Source organism: Salminus brasiliensis, chromosome 9 (assembly GCF_030463535.1).
Source record: "Salminus brasiliensis chromosome 9, fSalBra1.hap2, whole genome shotgun sequence".
NCBI classification, from domain to species: Eukaryota; Metazoa; Chordata; class Actinopteri; order Characiformes; family Bryconidae; genus Salminus; species Salminus brasiliensis.
The window spans coordinates 28,844,197-28,860,215 of NC_132886.1; the positions used below are offsets into that span (position 1 = coordinate 28,844,197).

General features: G+C 39.0%; 1 protein-coding gene across 1 annotated transcript in view; it reads right to left on the minus strand.

The window, feature by feature from the left end:
• LOC140562464 (macrophage mannose receptor 1-like) overlaps positions 1–14,038 on the minus strand; it is a 39,534-nt gene extending 25,496 nt beyond the window's left edge. Inside the window, exons 1-11 of the mRNA XM_072688131.1 lie at positions 13,907–14,038; positions 13,229–13,615; positions 12,672–12,848; positions 12,370–12,525; positions 12,115–12,228; positions 6,643–6,780; positions 6,365–6,544; positions 5,696–5,853; positions 5,399–5,515; positions 5,102–5,217; positions 638–786 (exon numbers count right to left, since the gene is read on the minus strand). Coding sequence (XP_072544232.1) covers positions 638–786; positions 5,102–5,217; positions 5,399–5,515; positions 5,696–5,853; positions 6,365–6,544; positions 6,643–6,780; positions 12,115–12,228; positions 12,370–12,525; positions 12,672–12,848; positions 13,229–13,615; positions 13,907–13,970 — 1,756 coding nt within the window. The 5' untranslated portion in view covers positions 13,971–14,038. The remainder of the gene's footprint in view (positions 1–637; positions 787–5,101; positions 5,218–5,398; positions 5,516–5,695; positions 5,854–6,364; positions 6,545–6,642; positions 6,781–12,114; positions 12,229–12,369; positions 12,526–12,671; positions 12,849–13,228; positions 13,616–13,906) is intronic.
• Positions 14,039–16,019: the final 1,981 nt, after the last annotated feature.

Below are 16,019 nucleotides of genomic sequence, written 5' to 3' on the forward strand. Positions count from 1 at the left end.
GATGGGTCTTAAGTGATGTAAGGATGTGGGTAATGTGACTGTGGGTGTTTTTGTGCACTGTGGGAGGAAAGCTTCTCCCACCTGGAACCTGCAACCCTGGAAGTGGAGGTCCAGCACCTTACCACTGGCCCACTAGCCAGCCCAGGTAATGGGTGGAATTGCACCCCTTAAAACAATGAAATGAAAAAAAAGTGGGAAAACCAAACAAAGGACCAAACTAAACCTCTCTACAAAGGCGTGACAGTGAAGTGCTGTTTGTCACATTCTTTAATGCTGTGTCTGGTTGGCCCCGATTACCCCTAGGGTTTCTGGGAATTGGATTTCCTTTGGGTAACAGTGCCTCGCTGCCGTCACCTTCTGCTGGTAGGCGGCAGCACACACTGACCCCATATGAATTGTGCTCCAAATCATTTATTAGTTAGACAATAACAAAGATTTGCTGCACAAACTTCTCAAACACATCTAAAATATAAAGTTTAAATACTAAGTGAGATAGCATTTGAAAGTACCGCATATTTAAAACAGCATTTAGAAATAAATAGGTAAAAACATTCTGTACAACTTTTAACAGATTTTCTTAAAATTGTACTGCAGGGCTTCAGGTGAGTTTGAGTGGAATTTCATAATTTGCATTTACCTGGCATTCCGACATTGAAATGTGTAAATGAAACCTTGTTGGTGTTGGTCCACTCAAAAGTGTATCGATTCCTTTGGTTAGAGAGTCCGATCCAGAAGTACTTCTCTGGTCGTGCCCCAATTAGACTGATCAGGAATGCATTTTCAACCCTGAGCGGGACGGAAATACACAGTTAAAGAATTAATCTAGACACCAGTTGCAAAAAAAAACAGTAAAGGATATGGTAACCTGAAATGGTGTGGAATAGATTAAGCAGTAAAATAACTGACTTCTGATCTAACAATCAGAAACTTGGTGGAGGAAGTCCCTGTAGGGTGTGATGCCTCTCTCATTGAATAAAGGGGGCATACCTCTTCTCAAAAGGTTTACTGAATGGCTGTGGTCCTAGTTCTGCATTTCCTGGGATTGATTCCCCTGAAAATGTATCAGGGCTTTAGACATTTGTTGTGAAAAGTGCTATATATAAATAACATGGATTTCAGTAAAGTTTCACTGGCTATCAGGTCGGTAGCCCACTATGTGCTGAAGTTCCACTCCTTAGCTGCGCGTTGTGGGTGGAGTCACGCCATGCTGGTTGCCCAGTTCCGTAATGGGCTTGCCCCCCGTTTGCAGCAGGAGTTGGCGTGCCGAGGTGAGTCGCTGGATGAGCTCATAACGCTCGCCATCAGGCTCGACCAGCTCCCAGGTCGTACCGCTCGCTTTGAAGTTATGAAGATGCGCCCTCCACGTCGGCCCCTTCGATGGCTACGTCGGCCCCTTCGAAGACCGCATCGGCTCCGGCATCTGCTAAGACGCCCTCCGTGGCGGTAATAGAGCCTGCGGCCCCTAGGATTGCACCTGCCTGGGGCCTGGGGACCCCCAGGGGGGCCTGCAGTGGACTCAAGCCACAGACTTCTAGACCCCACACAAGTTAAGTGGTAGTGGTCTTTGTTTGAGTTCTGGTTTGTCACGGTCATGTTCATGTTTTCACCCCAGTCTTGTGGACATGGTCACCCCGGAGGAAACGCCGCCGGGGCCTGCGGAGGCAAGGGGACCCCCCATTCACGTGGTCAGCCACGGGCTGGGTTCCTGGAGGCGTGTTCCATGTGTGGCTGCCGAACCGCTACTGTCTGCTCACTTTCGGTCATAAAGCACCGTAAGGAGTATCAGGGGCTTGTTCATGGGAGTGCGCTGAACTCTCCTCGCTTCGGTTGTGAAGCTCACGTCAGTTCAGTACGGGCTCTAGTTATCGCCTGTGTTCTGGTAAGCTAGCCCTGTCATTGTATCGGTTCTCTTGTTTGGTTCCCTCAGCTCCAGAGGTCCAGTAAGTCTCAGAAGCGCCTGACCCGCGCTATCTTTCTGTTTCACGGTTTTCCCCAGGCACTGCCTGTAGGTTAAGGGTTTCTGTATTGTTCTGGCTCAGCCCTGGCATGCTAGCCTAGCCCTCGTCCCTCACCAGCCACAGGTGTGCTCTTTTGTTTGCCCAGATTGGTTGTCACGTTTGTCTTTTGTTTATCGTTAACCCTGTTAATCTGTTGCTGCTTTTTCCTTGTTTTCTGCCCTGTTTGAGTTAATAAACTCTCTCGCTTTGGTCCATCCCCTGCGAGTGTTCTCCCTCATTGTCTGACCCAGTGGATGATGACAGTTGTGTATTTTTTTTAAAGAGATATTAACTTCCGCCTACACACAAACACACTTATTTTTCCAGCCAACGCTGAACCCCAGTACTCAGACATTTCCTTTTTCAAACATCCCTGAAATCACTTCCCAGCACAGCTGCTCCCTCCAGCCCACACAGACCCACACAACACACATCTCTGCTTGGTTTTCCAATAAAGCTTACTACTTTCTTCATCATAATGATTCTAATGTAGATGCCTCCAGTCAAAACTTAACAACTTGACAAAGAAAAGACATAACCTATACAGAAATTACTGTGACTTTCAGATAAATTATCATAACCTCTAAAATAATCATCAAAACCTATACAGATATTAGCATGACCTATAGAGACAGACCACAACCTATACAGAAATTATTATAATCTATAGAGAAATTATTGTAATCTCTACAGAAAGTACCATCATCTATAGATATTGTACAATAACCTATACAGAAATTACCATAGCCTACTGCACAATGACCATAACCTATACAAAAATGACCATTATCTATACATCACCATAACCTGGGCAGAAATGACCATAGCCTATTGCAGAATGAGCATAACCTATACAAAAATGACCATTATCTATACATTACCATAACCTATACAGAAATAACCATAGCATATTGCAAAATGACCATAACCTATACAAAAATGACCATTATCTATACATTACAATAACCTGGACAGAAATGACCATAGCCTATTGCAATATGACCATAACCTATACAAAAATAGCCATTATCTATAAATTACCATAATTTATACAGAAATGATCAAAGTCTACAGGGAAATGACCATAATCGATAAAGAAATGACCATATCCTACACATGCATTACCATAGTCTATAGAGAAATTATCATAACCTATAGCGCAATCACTGTAACTTGTAGGTTATGACATATGTTTGGGAGGAACTCTATGCCTGAAGTGCTTCCTCCTTCCAGTTTAACGTCCTACTTCTGCCTTTCTGGCTGCTCACAACATCCCCCATAATCTATAGATAAATTACAATAACCTATACAGACATTAACATAATGTATAGAGAAATGACCAAAACCTACACAGAAATTACCATAATCCAAAAAGAAATCCCCATAACCTATACAGAAATTACCATAATCTATAGATAATTTACCATGATCTATAGAGAAATTACCAAAACCTATAGCGCAATCACTGTAACCTGTAGGTTATGAAATACGTTTGGGAGGAAGTCTATTCCTGAAGTGCTTCCTCCTTCCAATTTAACGTCCTACCAATCTTTACCTTCTGTTTCCTGTGTTTCCCCATCATGTTCCCATTCCTTTCTAGAGTCCTACTTCTGCCTTTCTGGCTGCTCACAACATCCCCCTAGGTTTTTTTTTCTTTTTTTTTTTAATTTTTTTTTTTTACCTCTTACAGGCATGCAACCGCTCCCACACTACAACTATACATTAAAGAGCATAGTTCAAACTAGTACTCAATAATTTATCTGATTAAACCTCCAAACTTTATTGGGACAAATGATCTCAAACTTTTGAATAGTAGTGAAATGCACTGGGGATTTACAACAGTGTAACTTACACTGGAGCAAATACCTACACACTGCATACACAGTACTGTGCAAATGTTTTGGGCACCTTCAAGGTCCTTCTTCGGGCAGTAAGTGATTGTTTACTGACTTCAACATTAATATTAGAATAAAGACTAATATAACATAATAAATATAACATATAACAAAACATAGTGGTTTTACCCTCACTGTGTTCATTAAAACATCTCCACAGCTTTCCTCATTAGTTCCAGTCATCATCCAACACCTGATTTGGCAAATCAGTGCTTAATGATGGTAAATCAGGTGAGCTGGTGATGGTCTTGCACGCATCCACACTGTGCTTGTTGGGGGGCGTTTCTCCAGAAAATCTGGAACCAAGCTTTGTTCTTCAGACTAGCTCACAAGATCTCAACTACTTTCTTCAAAAAGAGAAATTCTTGATAATGTTTACCTGTTCATCTGTTCTAATTTAATATGAACTAAAATATAAATATCTAACTTCTTACAAGCAAAAACACGCTGATTGCCAAAATAAATTATTGTAAACTATGTGCTTAGGTGTGTAAAACCTAGTGTTGCACTGATACTGATACTGTATCGGTGCCGATACTGGCTCTTACACACAGTATCGGTATCAGTAATAGAGATCACCGATACAATAAAGCCTACTGGCGTCTTACTTTACTTTAACTTTTTTTTTTTTTAGAGAAAATTCAGGTTTGCATACTTTGCATACATAATCAAATGTTTAAACAACCAGTAAACAGCCAGTCATACATAGTTATTACCATTAAACAGACATTTACTGAAATTCTAGCAATTTTTCTTTTTTAAGCAGCTTGTTTTAAGGCCACACACTGAAGTTTAGTATATTTTTACTTAGAGACATGTGAATTTCAACACAAAATAAAAGCTGTGTGGTTGAGCTTATCAAGATTATGCTTCCCTACTTGCTTACTGCATTGTGGCGATTTTTATTGCTTCATAGCTCTAAAACTTTTCAAATGTGCAGTTACTCAACCAGTGCATGCTGTTCTTGAGTATCAGGATTTCTAGCCATCTATCGAGTATTTAAGTCAGAGTTGGTATCGGCACTCGGTATCGGCAGATAATTGAAAATCTGGTATTGGTATCAGAAAGGAAAAAGTAATGTTCTTCTGAATAATTATAATTATAGAACCACAACAGTAACACAAACACAGTAACACAACTGCTTACAAGAGTCCCATACAGTACAAACACTGTACATGAGGGCAAATGATGATGTAACACAGTTCTGACCTGTTTGCGATGTCGACTAAGTTAGATCCAGTTTTCTCACACATCTGCTTGGCCTCCTCAAAGGTCTTAGTCTCTGATCCTGCTAGATAGCAGTAGTAGCCATACCTGACCCAACCCTTAAACAGGCAAAAAATGAGAGGAGGAACATAAAGGATTAGATAATGCTCACAGTTACAGTTCCAATGTTTTTCTAAATGTCTAAAGTCAATTTACTGCATGCACACACACAAAAATTAAGCTAGTGCTAACACACCAAACCAAAGACAGCTGAGAAAAACATTTCAGAAAAATACTCACAGGTTTGCAGCCTGGATTTGTAACTACAGTGTCATTAGTGGATGGATTAAGGTGAGTTGTTTTCTTGCAGATGTATCCGTACTGCTTCTGACAAGTCTGGTCAGCCCACTTTCCCTCCTATTAAACAAAGAGCATTAGAAACCTAGCATGTAAAGCATGTTTTTAACCTCCCATCTTCTGTATTCATTCAAATGGCTTCTCTTCGCTCCTGATTATCACCTCATATCAAGACAATTGAAATCTGGAATGGCTCTGTGTTATTGTGAAGTCTGATGAAGGTGATAAATGTGCTGTTACCTCTCCTCTCATCATCACACAGTCTTCTTTAAGAGCAGCGCTGTGGCTCGGCTCTTTCACGTCCCACAAAATAAACGGGACACTAGAGTGGTCACTCCACTCAAACAGCATTGAAGTCTTGAGGTCATTTAAGCCGATCCACAGCTCATCTGTCTTTGCTGTGTACGTTGGAGGGAATGATAAATATAGAGTATATACACATTAACCTACACTGTACGTACATTATACATATAATTGAATGTGCACTACACACACTATACACACACTACACAGTATATACACACTATAAGTGCACTATATGTACACCATACACCCATTATACATACATTTTATGTATACTATACACACACACACACACTACACACACTATACATACACTAAACACTATATATACACACACACTAAGTACACTAAACACACACTGTAAATATCCTATATACACAGACTATACATACACTGTACATGCCAAACACATACAATACACATACTACATTTACACTATACACACACTTTACACACACATTGTACACACTATACTTACTCTGTACTTACTTTCATTTTTTTATAAATATTTGTATATTTATATAAGGCAAAGCAAAATTGATGAAATTAACAAGTTACACATTTATCTTACAGTCTTGAATTTAAAGAACATGCACTGAAACTCACTGTATCCAAGCTGTGAGATGGTGAAGCTTTGCTCTTCAACATTGAGAACGCTCAGCAGATCTCCACCTTCACGCCGACAGGCATCTTTTGCCTCCATCCATGTTCTCTTTGTGCGACTGAGTAAGTAGCAGTGTCCTGAGTAAGGGATCCACGGACTATAGCAGGAACCTGTGTGCACAACTGGCCAGCAGTGGAAATAATAACACTGTTTCATAGAAATAATGATAAAAATGTTTTAGGGAACTACAGATGTTCAATGAATAAGACACACTGACTACCTGGTGGAACAGTGGGAGTGGGGAGTCCTCTCTGGCAGATATATCCGTGTCTCTCAGAACAAACAGCAGTGGACCATTCAGAGCCATGAAGCTGACTCAGCACTCCACAGCTGTGGCCTGGTAGAGATGACGGTTGTCCTTTTCCCAGGAGAAACACACACATACAAGCAAATTCAATAATCTATGTTTAGGAAATTGATTGCCATGTGGACAGCAATGCACAATGGATTTCCTACTCTGCTGTTCTTTCTCGGGACACTGTTCAAACACTGCATAATTACACAGAATTAAATAAGGAATGCTGTAATGCCGGTAAATCCAAGTAAAATATTGATACACATTTAAAAAAAATCTGCTACTTTCAAAAGGCATACAGTTAGCGACAAGATATTTCCTTAATATATTAAGCAAGATTTTTTTTCACAGCTTTTACAGTTTCAAAATAATAATAAGCAAGCATTTGGACACCTTGCATGGACAATACTTAGTAAGAGCCCCATTTGCAAGTATCATAGCTTGTCTTTTTTGTGGCTAGCCATCAGTCTTTCAGTTCTTGTTGGGGGATATTTCATCACTTCTTCCAAGCAACAGCTTGTATTTCTGTGGGATTCTTGGGCTATCTTGCATACGCTGCTCTTTTGAGGTATATTTACAGATTTTTGAGGATGTAGTGATTTGGGGACAGCTTGCACCTCATAGTCCACTGTTTAAGGTCTGTTTTTTTCCTGATGAGGAAGCCATTGTTTTACATCTTTTTCCTTGTACCAGTGAAACTGTTTGCAAAGCCCTAAAAACCACACAGTCTCAACACTATGGAAAAAGCAGTCATTACACCTGTCCCTAAAAAGTCCTTACAGGACCGTAGTTCACTGGACAATAACGAGCAATAACAATTTAGACCTATTTCTATATTTCTATTTCTATTTTAAGGTAATAAAGAGTAGGTAAAGAGTACTTTATGATGAGCAAACTTAAAGCTGAAAGCAGGCCCACAGCTAGACCCATATCAGTTTGCATACATACATCAGACCTGACCAATCAGTAAACTCTCATAGCGCTCCCACCCTGTGGCCTTAAATGTCTTAAATGCACTGAAATGAATGAGCTTATTTGGCTGTGTAGTAGACAAACATGGAACAGAAATTTGACACGTTGTAATTTTGAAATACTGTCCTCATTTTTTAAATGTTACAATAGACAATATTACCATAATACCACCCAACTGTAGTTTGAGGAGTATTTATAAGTTTTTATAAAGGTTTGATATTTCTATCACCTGCTAGGCCTTTTGCAATGATGACTGTAAACAAATCTTTGGGGTTTAAAAATAATACACTAATCTTTAACTAATGTTTCACTAATGTTTCATCTTTAACCTTTTAGAGATCAGGTCATCTTCTACTCACTTAGCTATTGTATATACTCAATAATACAAAATTTGACCTGGGGTGCCCAAACATTTTGCATGCATATCTCATAATGGCATATAGTTATTCATGATATATGAACTGTTGGCTCTCAAAGTTGCCATGTTGGATGTGGAAAAAATAGGCAGGTGTGAACACCTGCTTAACTTTTACAACTCATTAAGGCCAGGTGACTGTTAGAGCATCTCCAAAACAGCAAGGCTTGTGAAATGCAATGTGGAGTCCCTTCTGATTGTGATTGGAGGGGGAACAAATTATGGACTGGTAATTTGGTACATATGGTACAGTGCTCAGAGCAACAAAGGCAATCCTGTCTCAATAGGCTTGAGGTCAGGTGACTGATTCAGACATTCCATTTCTTTGAGAAGCTCTTGGGTTGCTTTTTTCTCTATGTTTTTGGGTCATTATCCTTCTGGACTGGGAGGTGCCATCCTATCAGCTTTGGAGAATTTGACTGAATGTGAGCAGAAATCTATACCCTGTACTACAGTACTGTGTACTGTACTATAGTCTTTAATATTCACCCTGCAGCATCAACAGTAATAAAATTAATGTCAATTAAATGTATTAGATTGAATGTTTATTTATTAAATTGTATATTATATGTATTATGTTTTATAATAATAATATTATTACATTATTATCATAATATTTATTAGATTTAATGCTTATTAAATGTATAAGATTTAATGCTTATTAAATCTCATTAATAAACAGCAGTTCCATGTCATAACAGTGCTTCCACCATTTTTGACAGATGTGGAATGCATCAGATCATTACTTCTTTGGCTCTTCTTCATCCTCAAGTTAGTCTTGGTTTCATCTGTCCAAACTATTTTTTTTTAGACTGAAGAGGCTTTTTTAGATGTTTTTTATTAGTCAATCTGATCTTTCTGTACTTGAGCATTACCAGTGGCTTGCATTTGAAGTCTTTACATTTTGGAAGGCTTCTTTTAATTTTACTTGACTGACAAAAAAGTCTACATCCTTAATGTGAAAAGTGTTCTTTACTTGACAAGATGTTGTGAAGAATTCTGCATTCATCTAGTTTAGTTGTATTCTGTGGTCTTTTTGGTGTTGCTGAGATCATCAGTGCATTCCTTCTTTTAAAAAAAAGAAATCAACACCTTTTTGAACTGCATATTGAGAGTTTATATAAACAGATAATATATGCAAATTCAGTGTCTGTAATTAACATTTTATCTGAAATACAGAATGAGGGAATATACCACACCTGGCTATGAAACTGCTTTTATCAGTCATTTGTCCAATTACCTTTGAGCATCCAAAAATGGTTTTAACTTCTAAGCAGTGCAATGTTTTTGTTAAACCCCTTTAATTAAAGCTGGATGTTTACACTTCGATTACCTCCTAACTACTTCATTTCAAATCCATTGTGGTGGTGTACAAAAACAAAATGACAAAAAGTGTGTTGCTCTCCAAATAGTTATGGACCTGGCTGTACATACAGTGTCATGCAAATGTTTTGGACCCCCTGGAGAATTTCTATATATTTGCTGAATTTAACATATTCTCCTGAGACCCAGATATTCAATATTTTGCTACAGTTTTCGATATATTTGATAAACCTGGTTGTTTGGAGCAACAGATCAGAAGTTTCTACCCATGCTCCTAGAAAGCTGTTATGTCCTCTTTTGACATTTCACCTTCCTGCTTCACTGTCTAAACTTCATCCACATCATCTCCTGAATGAATCTGAAAGAAGATCACTTGTTCCTCTTGTTGCCATAAAATGTGAAAGCTCCAATAGCCAACAGTTTGAAAGAAAGTCCTCTGTCAATGGCTTGCTGAGGCAGGAGGCAAAAGCAGGTAATTTATTTAAACAGATACACACATGGACAAAATTGTTGGTACCCCTCAGTTAATGAAATAAAAACCCACAACTTGAATCTGACAAAAGTAATAATAAATAAAAATGAACAAATGAAAATCCGACATTGATTTAAAAAAATAAACTCTGAAACCCCTGAATATTATGTGACCAAAGGGACATGTTAAATCAAGGCATGTCCACTATTTAGCATCACATGTGTCTACAATCTTGTAATCAGTCAGTGACACAACTGGAGACAACTGGAGCAGTTTGCTCATAAGGAGTGGGCCAAAATACCTGCTGAGAGGTGCAGAAGTCTCATTGACAGTTACAGGAATTGTCTGAATGAAGTGATTGCCTCAAAAGGTTGTGCAACAAAATATTAAGTTAAGGGTACCATCATTTCTGTCCAGGCCTGTTTCATGAGTTTATTTTTTGTAATAATTCTGTTGAAGCATGGTTGAAAATGTCTAACTTTCATTGGTTAATTTTCATAGCATTTTTATTTATTATTACTTTTGTCAGATTCAAGTTATTTATGTGACCATTGTGGGTTTTTCTTTCATTAACCGAGAGGTACCAACAATTTTGTCCACATGTGAATGTGGAAACAAGGCAAGACAGGATACCATGAAACAAGAACGAGGGGATTTCTAAACATTCACCAGACACACATAAGAACATTAACCAAACAAGGAGATGACCAGACTCAGACAAAAAAAAAACCTAAGGACATAAACGAACAAAGTGACAACTAGACTGTAACTAGTATAAACTCAAACCGAGTGAGGTAACAATGAGATACTGACTAGATAAACATATACACATAAACCGAGTGAGATAACATTGAGACACTGATTAGATACATTTAGGAACATGAATCAAGCGAGGTAACAACCAGACACTGATTTAACAACCAGCTGACTGACAGGAATACATCAAAGACAGGAACACAAACACATGCAAAGGCAAGCTTAAAAAACACAGGGGTATTAATACAAGAAAGGACGAGGGACACCTGGAGTGAACGAGAGGGCATGGCAAAGAATGAGGTACAGGTGTGAACACTGAACAGGAGGAGCTAAGGCAGATCAAAAAAGCACATGGTCAGACAAATCAAAAACAGGCATGACAGGGATCTATAACAGGTTAGACTGATTCTAAAACAGACATAGCAAAACTAAAACAGACATAGCAAAACTAAAACAGACATGGCAAAACTAGAACAGATGAAACAGAAATGTGACAAAAACTAGAACAAACGTGACAAAACTAGAACAGACGTGACAGCTATGTTGGCTAAACCCCTACAATTGAGGCCTTACTGGAAAACCAAGGATGTTCTTCTGACCAACATGATCTCACATGGAAAAAGCCAAATAGGTTGATTGTTTCAGTCCAAAAATGTGACATATTTGGTAGTTTGTTGGGGAGATTATTTTCCACTCTTGAGCAAAATACACACATACAAGTACACATACACATGCATGAAGAAGAATTGAAAAAACAGCTCTGTGAGATAGAATTAAATAAAATCCTGCTGTTTATGAACTTTGTGGACAAAATAAAAAATTAATTACTGGACTGAAATTGCTGGATTCAGAATTTCATTGGGGTCACTGTGGTCATTGTGGTTAGAATGAGGGCTTAAAATAAGGGTTTAGGTTATGTGTAGATTAAGCTGTAGGTTAAAGTTAGGTCCAGATTAGGTTTATGTGTGAATTAAGGTAATAAAATTACATTTTACAGTTTTGTATTAAGTATTTATTTTTGCTTTGTTACAGTAATGTTTTATTTGAAGAGTCTCTGTTGTGTGTCATCTCTGACAGAAGTCCCCTGTAGTCTTTTCTTAATCACTTTTTTTAGAACGTAAAAGTGAGTCGTTTTACAAGACTAAACAACTCACCAATGTGGACGTTTTCAGTCAGCTTCAGTCTTAACTGGAATACTGTAGGATTTAATTAATTTGCATGGTGTTTGACTAATAGGTCTCAGGTGTATGCCCACTACACTGGACAAAAAATTGTGCTAGAACTTTTGTACACATCTTTGTAGAGGATTTGTGCTTGTTTTTGCTAAATTGAGACTTACATGTCATTTGACCAGGGATGCCCGAACATTTGCATTAGACTGTAAATGAAAGAATGATCTGATATATTTCAGAGATGAAGGTGAATGTGAAAATAAATTTCACCTTTAAGAAAAACTCACCACTGAGCCATTTCAGATAGCGTAAAGGTTGTCCATTAACCCACCGCCATCCACTTGAAGCATCTAAACTGTTCAGCCCTGTCCACAAGACTGACCCTGTGCTTAGAGTCGACCCTAGGCAAATACAAGTGCTTCCTAAGAATTTGCTTTAAGATCATGATTGTTAGAATATGACTATCACTGTTTACCTTCTGTATAAAGGTATACATTTTGTATAAAGCATGCTTATCTCAAGAGCCATATGATTGACATTACCTAAAATGAAGGCCTGTTCAAGGGGCTCAGTGATACTCAGTAGGTCTGCCCCCTGCTGCTGACAGCTCTTCCTGGCCTGATACCAAGTCAGTGCAGACTGATCATTCACCTGGTAATAAACGTTTGTCAGAGGATTCTTCTTCCAGAAGTCGTCGGCTGCAAAAATCAGAAAAACACCAGTTATGGTCACCATCCAGTCATTATACTGTAGAAGCTCTGGAACTAATCTACATTTTTCACTCAGTTACTAGTGAACACTGATATGTTATTAAACAAATACAATACAGGATACCACCATGTACCTCTTTGACGTGTTGGGCAATAACCCCAAAGCTGATTAGGCTCGTATTCACTTTCAATTGCACACCATGGAAGGTTAGGAGATTCTTCAGTTGTGCACTCTGCATACCATTTCTTCTTGAAACGGAATGGAAATTGACAAGGACGTCCAAAGGCATTTCCTTTCAGTGTGTACATTTCTGTGAATATAGACAAAGCAGTAGCCATTACTGCATTCAGGGGACTGATCAGATACAGTGTTTCTCATTTTAATAGGCCTGAAGAGTCCGACGGAAGAGTTCTCTTCGAGGTTAAGGTAGGTAGACTTGAACAGCTTTAATGCAGTGGTAGTACCAACTCCCATTTGTTCAGAGGAAAACACTGCTACACAACATGTACACTGTTTAAAGTACAAGATCCTTGAAGAACTTTTGGAGGTTCTTCAGTTTGAAACTGGGGGGGGCTATTAAGGTGCTTAGAGGACCCTTTTTCTTCTATTAAACATTTTCTTGAAGGTTCCTCAAAGCACATTTTCAAATTAAAGAGCTTATTCTGTGGAACTGATATACAACTCAAATACCTTCATATGGACGAGAGCAAACGCTGTCCATCATCCCATGAATTGTCCACTTGCCCTTCTCTCCTGGGTCCCTGGACAGTGTTAGCAGATAAGAGTCTCCCTGAACGGACAAGTAAAGAGACTCGTTCTTCAGGCCAAACAGCGAGTTGCTCTGGCACTCCCACTTCTGGAGGTCACTGTTGGCATCACAGATGTACCACTGCAGTTTATTGCCCTCACTCTTCACCCCTGTGCCGAGGCATTTCTTCTCAGCAATGTTGAAGATGCGCTTCTCTGAGGTCCAGCGGAACTGTTGTTTTGGGCTATGAGGGTCACACACATCCAGCCTTTGAAGGTTGCTTCCCAGGCATCTGTTCTTATGAGCATTGTAGATCAAGAAGGTCCAGTCTATGCAGGACAAATAGCATGCATTATGGCAGAACATAACAGGAACATCTGCACATTAGCATCTTAATAGGTAATAGGTAATAACAGGTCATACAATAAATGCAATAAATAAGGTAGTGCAGGTTACAGCTGCAGTCAACTGTGCTAGATTGGTGGACTTTCAGATTACTGTTGAATTTTACCAGGACCAACAATTACTTCAAAGCAACCCAAACCAGATCTAATAAAAGGAGCCAAACAGCTTGTGGATTAGATTACACTGATTTGAGCACAAAGAAAGAGACAACATACCTGACTGAGCAAAGCAGTGCACCATCTTCAGTAAAAGCACAGCGAGGACAGTTACTTTTGCCATTGTGATAATATTTAATATCCTTATGCATGAGCCAAATCTACTGCCAAACTCTGCCACTGGCACAACCTCAGAGTGCTACTTCAGTCTTCATGACCTGCTCTTAAGAGGAGTGTCCACTCAGCCTAGCACACACCATAATATCCTGTCACATGCATGCCTTGGAACTGAAGTGATAAGCTTTATTTCATCAACACTTTTGGGACAAAATTGTGGAACATCAGGTAGCTCTGCTTTGTGTGTGTGTGTGTGTGTAGATGTGATTAGCAGGAGTGGTGGTTATAATTTTGCCTTTGTACACCACCCCAGTCAATTTGAAATGAAGCAAGATGTGGCAGAACTGTAGCTTTAAATCAAGGAATTTAACAAAAAACACAGTCCCTCCATTTCCGCAAGCTCATTGGACAGTTGGAATTGGACAAACGACTGATCTGCAATTTTATGTTCTTTCATTATATATTTTATGACAAATTAAGGAGATGAAAAGTCTGAGTAGTTAGTGAGGTCAGGATGTTCATCTTCAACCATCACAGTTCCACTGCTCTGCAGACAATACGCACCTGGCATAAGACAGGGTGCCGAAAGGTTCATCATGTTTATCTGCTCCAGAGAGTCCTATTCTATTGCTAGTGTTTCTCTATAGTAACTAGACAAGCTGTGTGGGTGCATTTGCACATCTATGTCAGCAATATGTGCAACTTAAAGTAGTTGAATGTGTTTATTAAAAGGGGTCTCCACTAACATTTGGACGTTGAGTGTGTCTCTGTATATTTAGCAGTTCACTCATACTGCAGTTCTCAGGAGTGTTTTAACTGTGAGTGCTTTAAAAATGAGGAACAGTACAGGGCAGCCAGTCAGAACAGAGCTCATTTGCCTTGCATCAGCCTTAAAGGCACAATAAACAAAAAAAACAGTTCTAATTCTAATGAATGAATAGAAGGAAAATGTTAAAATGTCTGTTGTATGTGCCACACAAATTTGGTAAGTGGGCCTCGAGGGAAATGTAAAATATATGGCTGCCCAAGTGATGGGCAGCCACCTCATGGCCCAGGGAGCAATTGGAGGTTAGTTGCCTTGCTCAAAGGGCACCTCAGTTGAGAATATAAATAAATAAAATTAATAAATACAATATAAAGAAATTGTGAGGCTAATGCAGGGTTAACAAACTACAATGCTCCAGAAACATTACACTGACACTGGGTAGGGCTTTCCTTTGCTGTGAATAACTGACTCAGTTCTTAATGGCATAGATTTTACAAGATTCTGGCCTGCATTCCTGGTTCTGTCAGTTCTGTTGGATCCAGAGGCTGAGATGGTTTGGGAGGATGACTGGATGTTCTTTCTTTATTACACCATTCTGAGTAAACTCTAGAGAACTCTATAGCTGAAAACCCCGCAAGATCAGCAGTTCTAGAAATGCAAACCTCCTGTTCAAACACATCCCAAAGGTTCTGTTGGATTCAGATCCAGTGGCTGAAAAGACTGGGGAAGAAATGGTGAGGCTAATGCTGGATTACCAAACTACACCCCTCAGAAAGCTTTGTAATTCTGGTCTGCAGTTCCTGCAGATATTTCAGGAGCACAGGGAATATGCTTCTCTGTGGTACTCTGTCTTTGCTGATTTCACCTGAATTCTCATTTCCTGCTGTTTTCCTTCGTTTTCAACATTTACAAGACCTAGGTCATTTAAAAGTTATAACCTTCGAGGTCTATCCTGCAGCTGGAATGTAGGAAAATAATTGTGCTGGACAGCAAGACAGGATGCATTCTGCTAGATCCCCCAAGAATAATATAACTTTAAAAAATGGATATACAGTTTCAGTTATGCTCACACGACCTTCTTAGATTTCAGGCTTGTCAGTATTTGTTTATCAATATTATGGTGTAGTTTAAAATATGTCATGCAGAAGTAATAGTACCTATAATCGAAACATAAAATCACAACCAGGTTTTAGAATTGAATATTATGTTTGGTGTATGGGGCCTGGTTCCCACAAAGCAGCTTCCTCTGGTATTTAATACTATTAATAATATTAATCAGGGTGTTTTTCT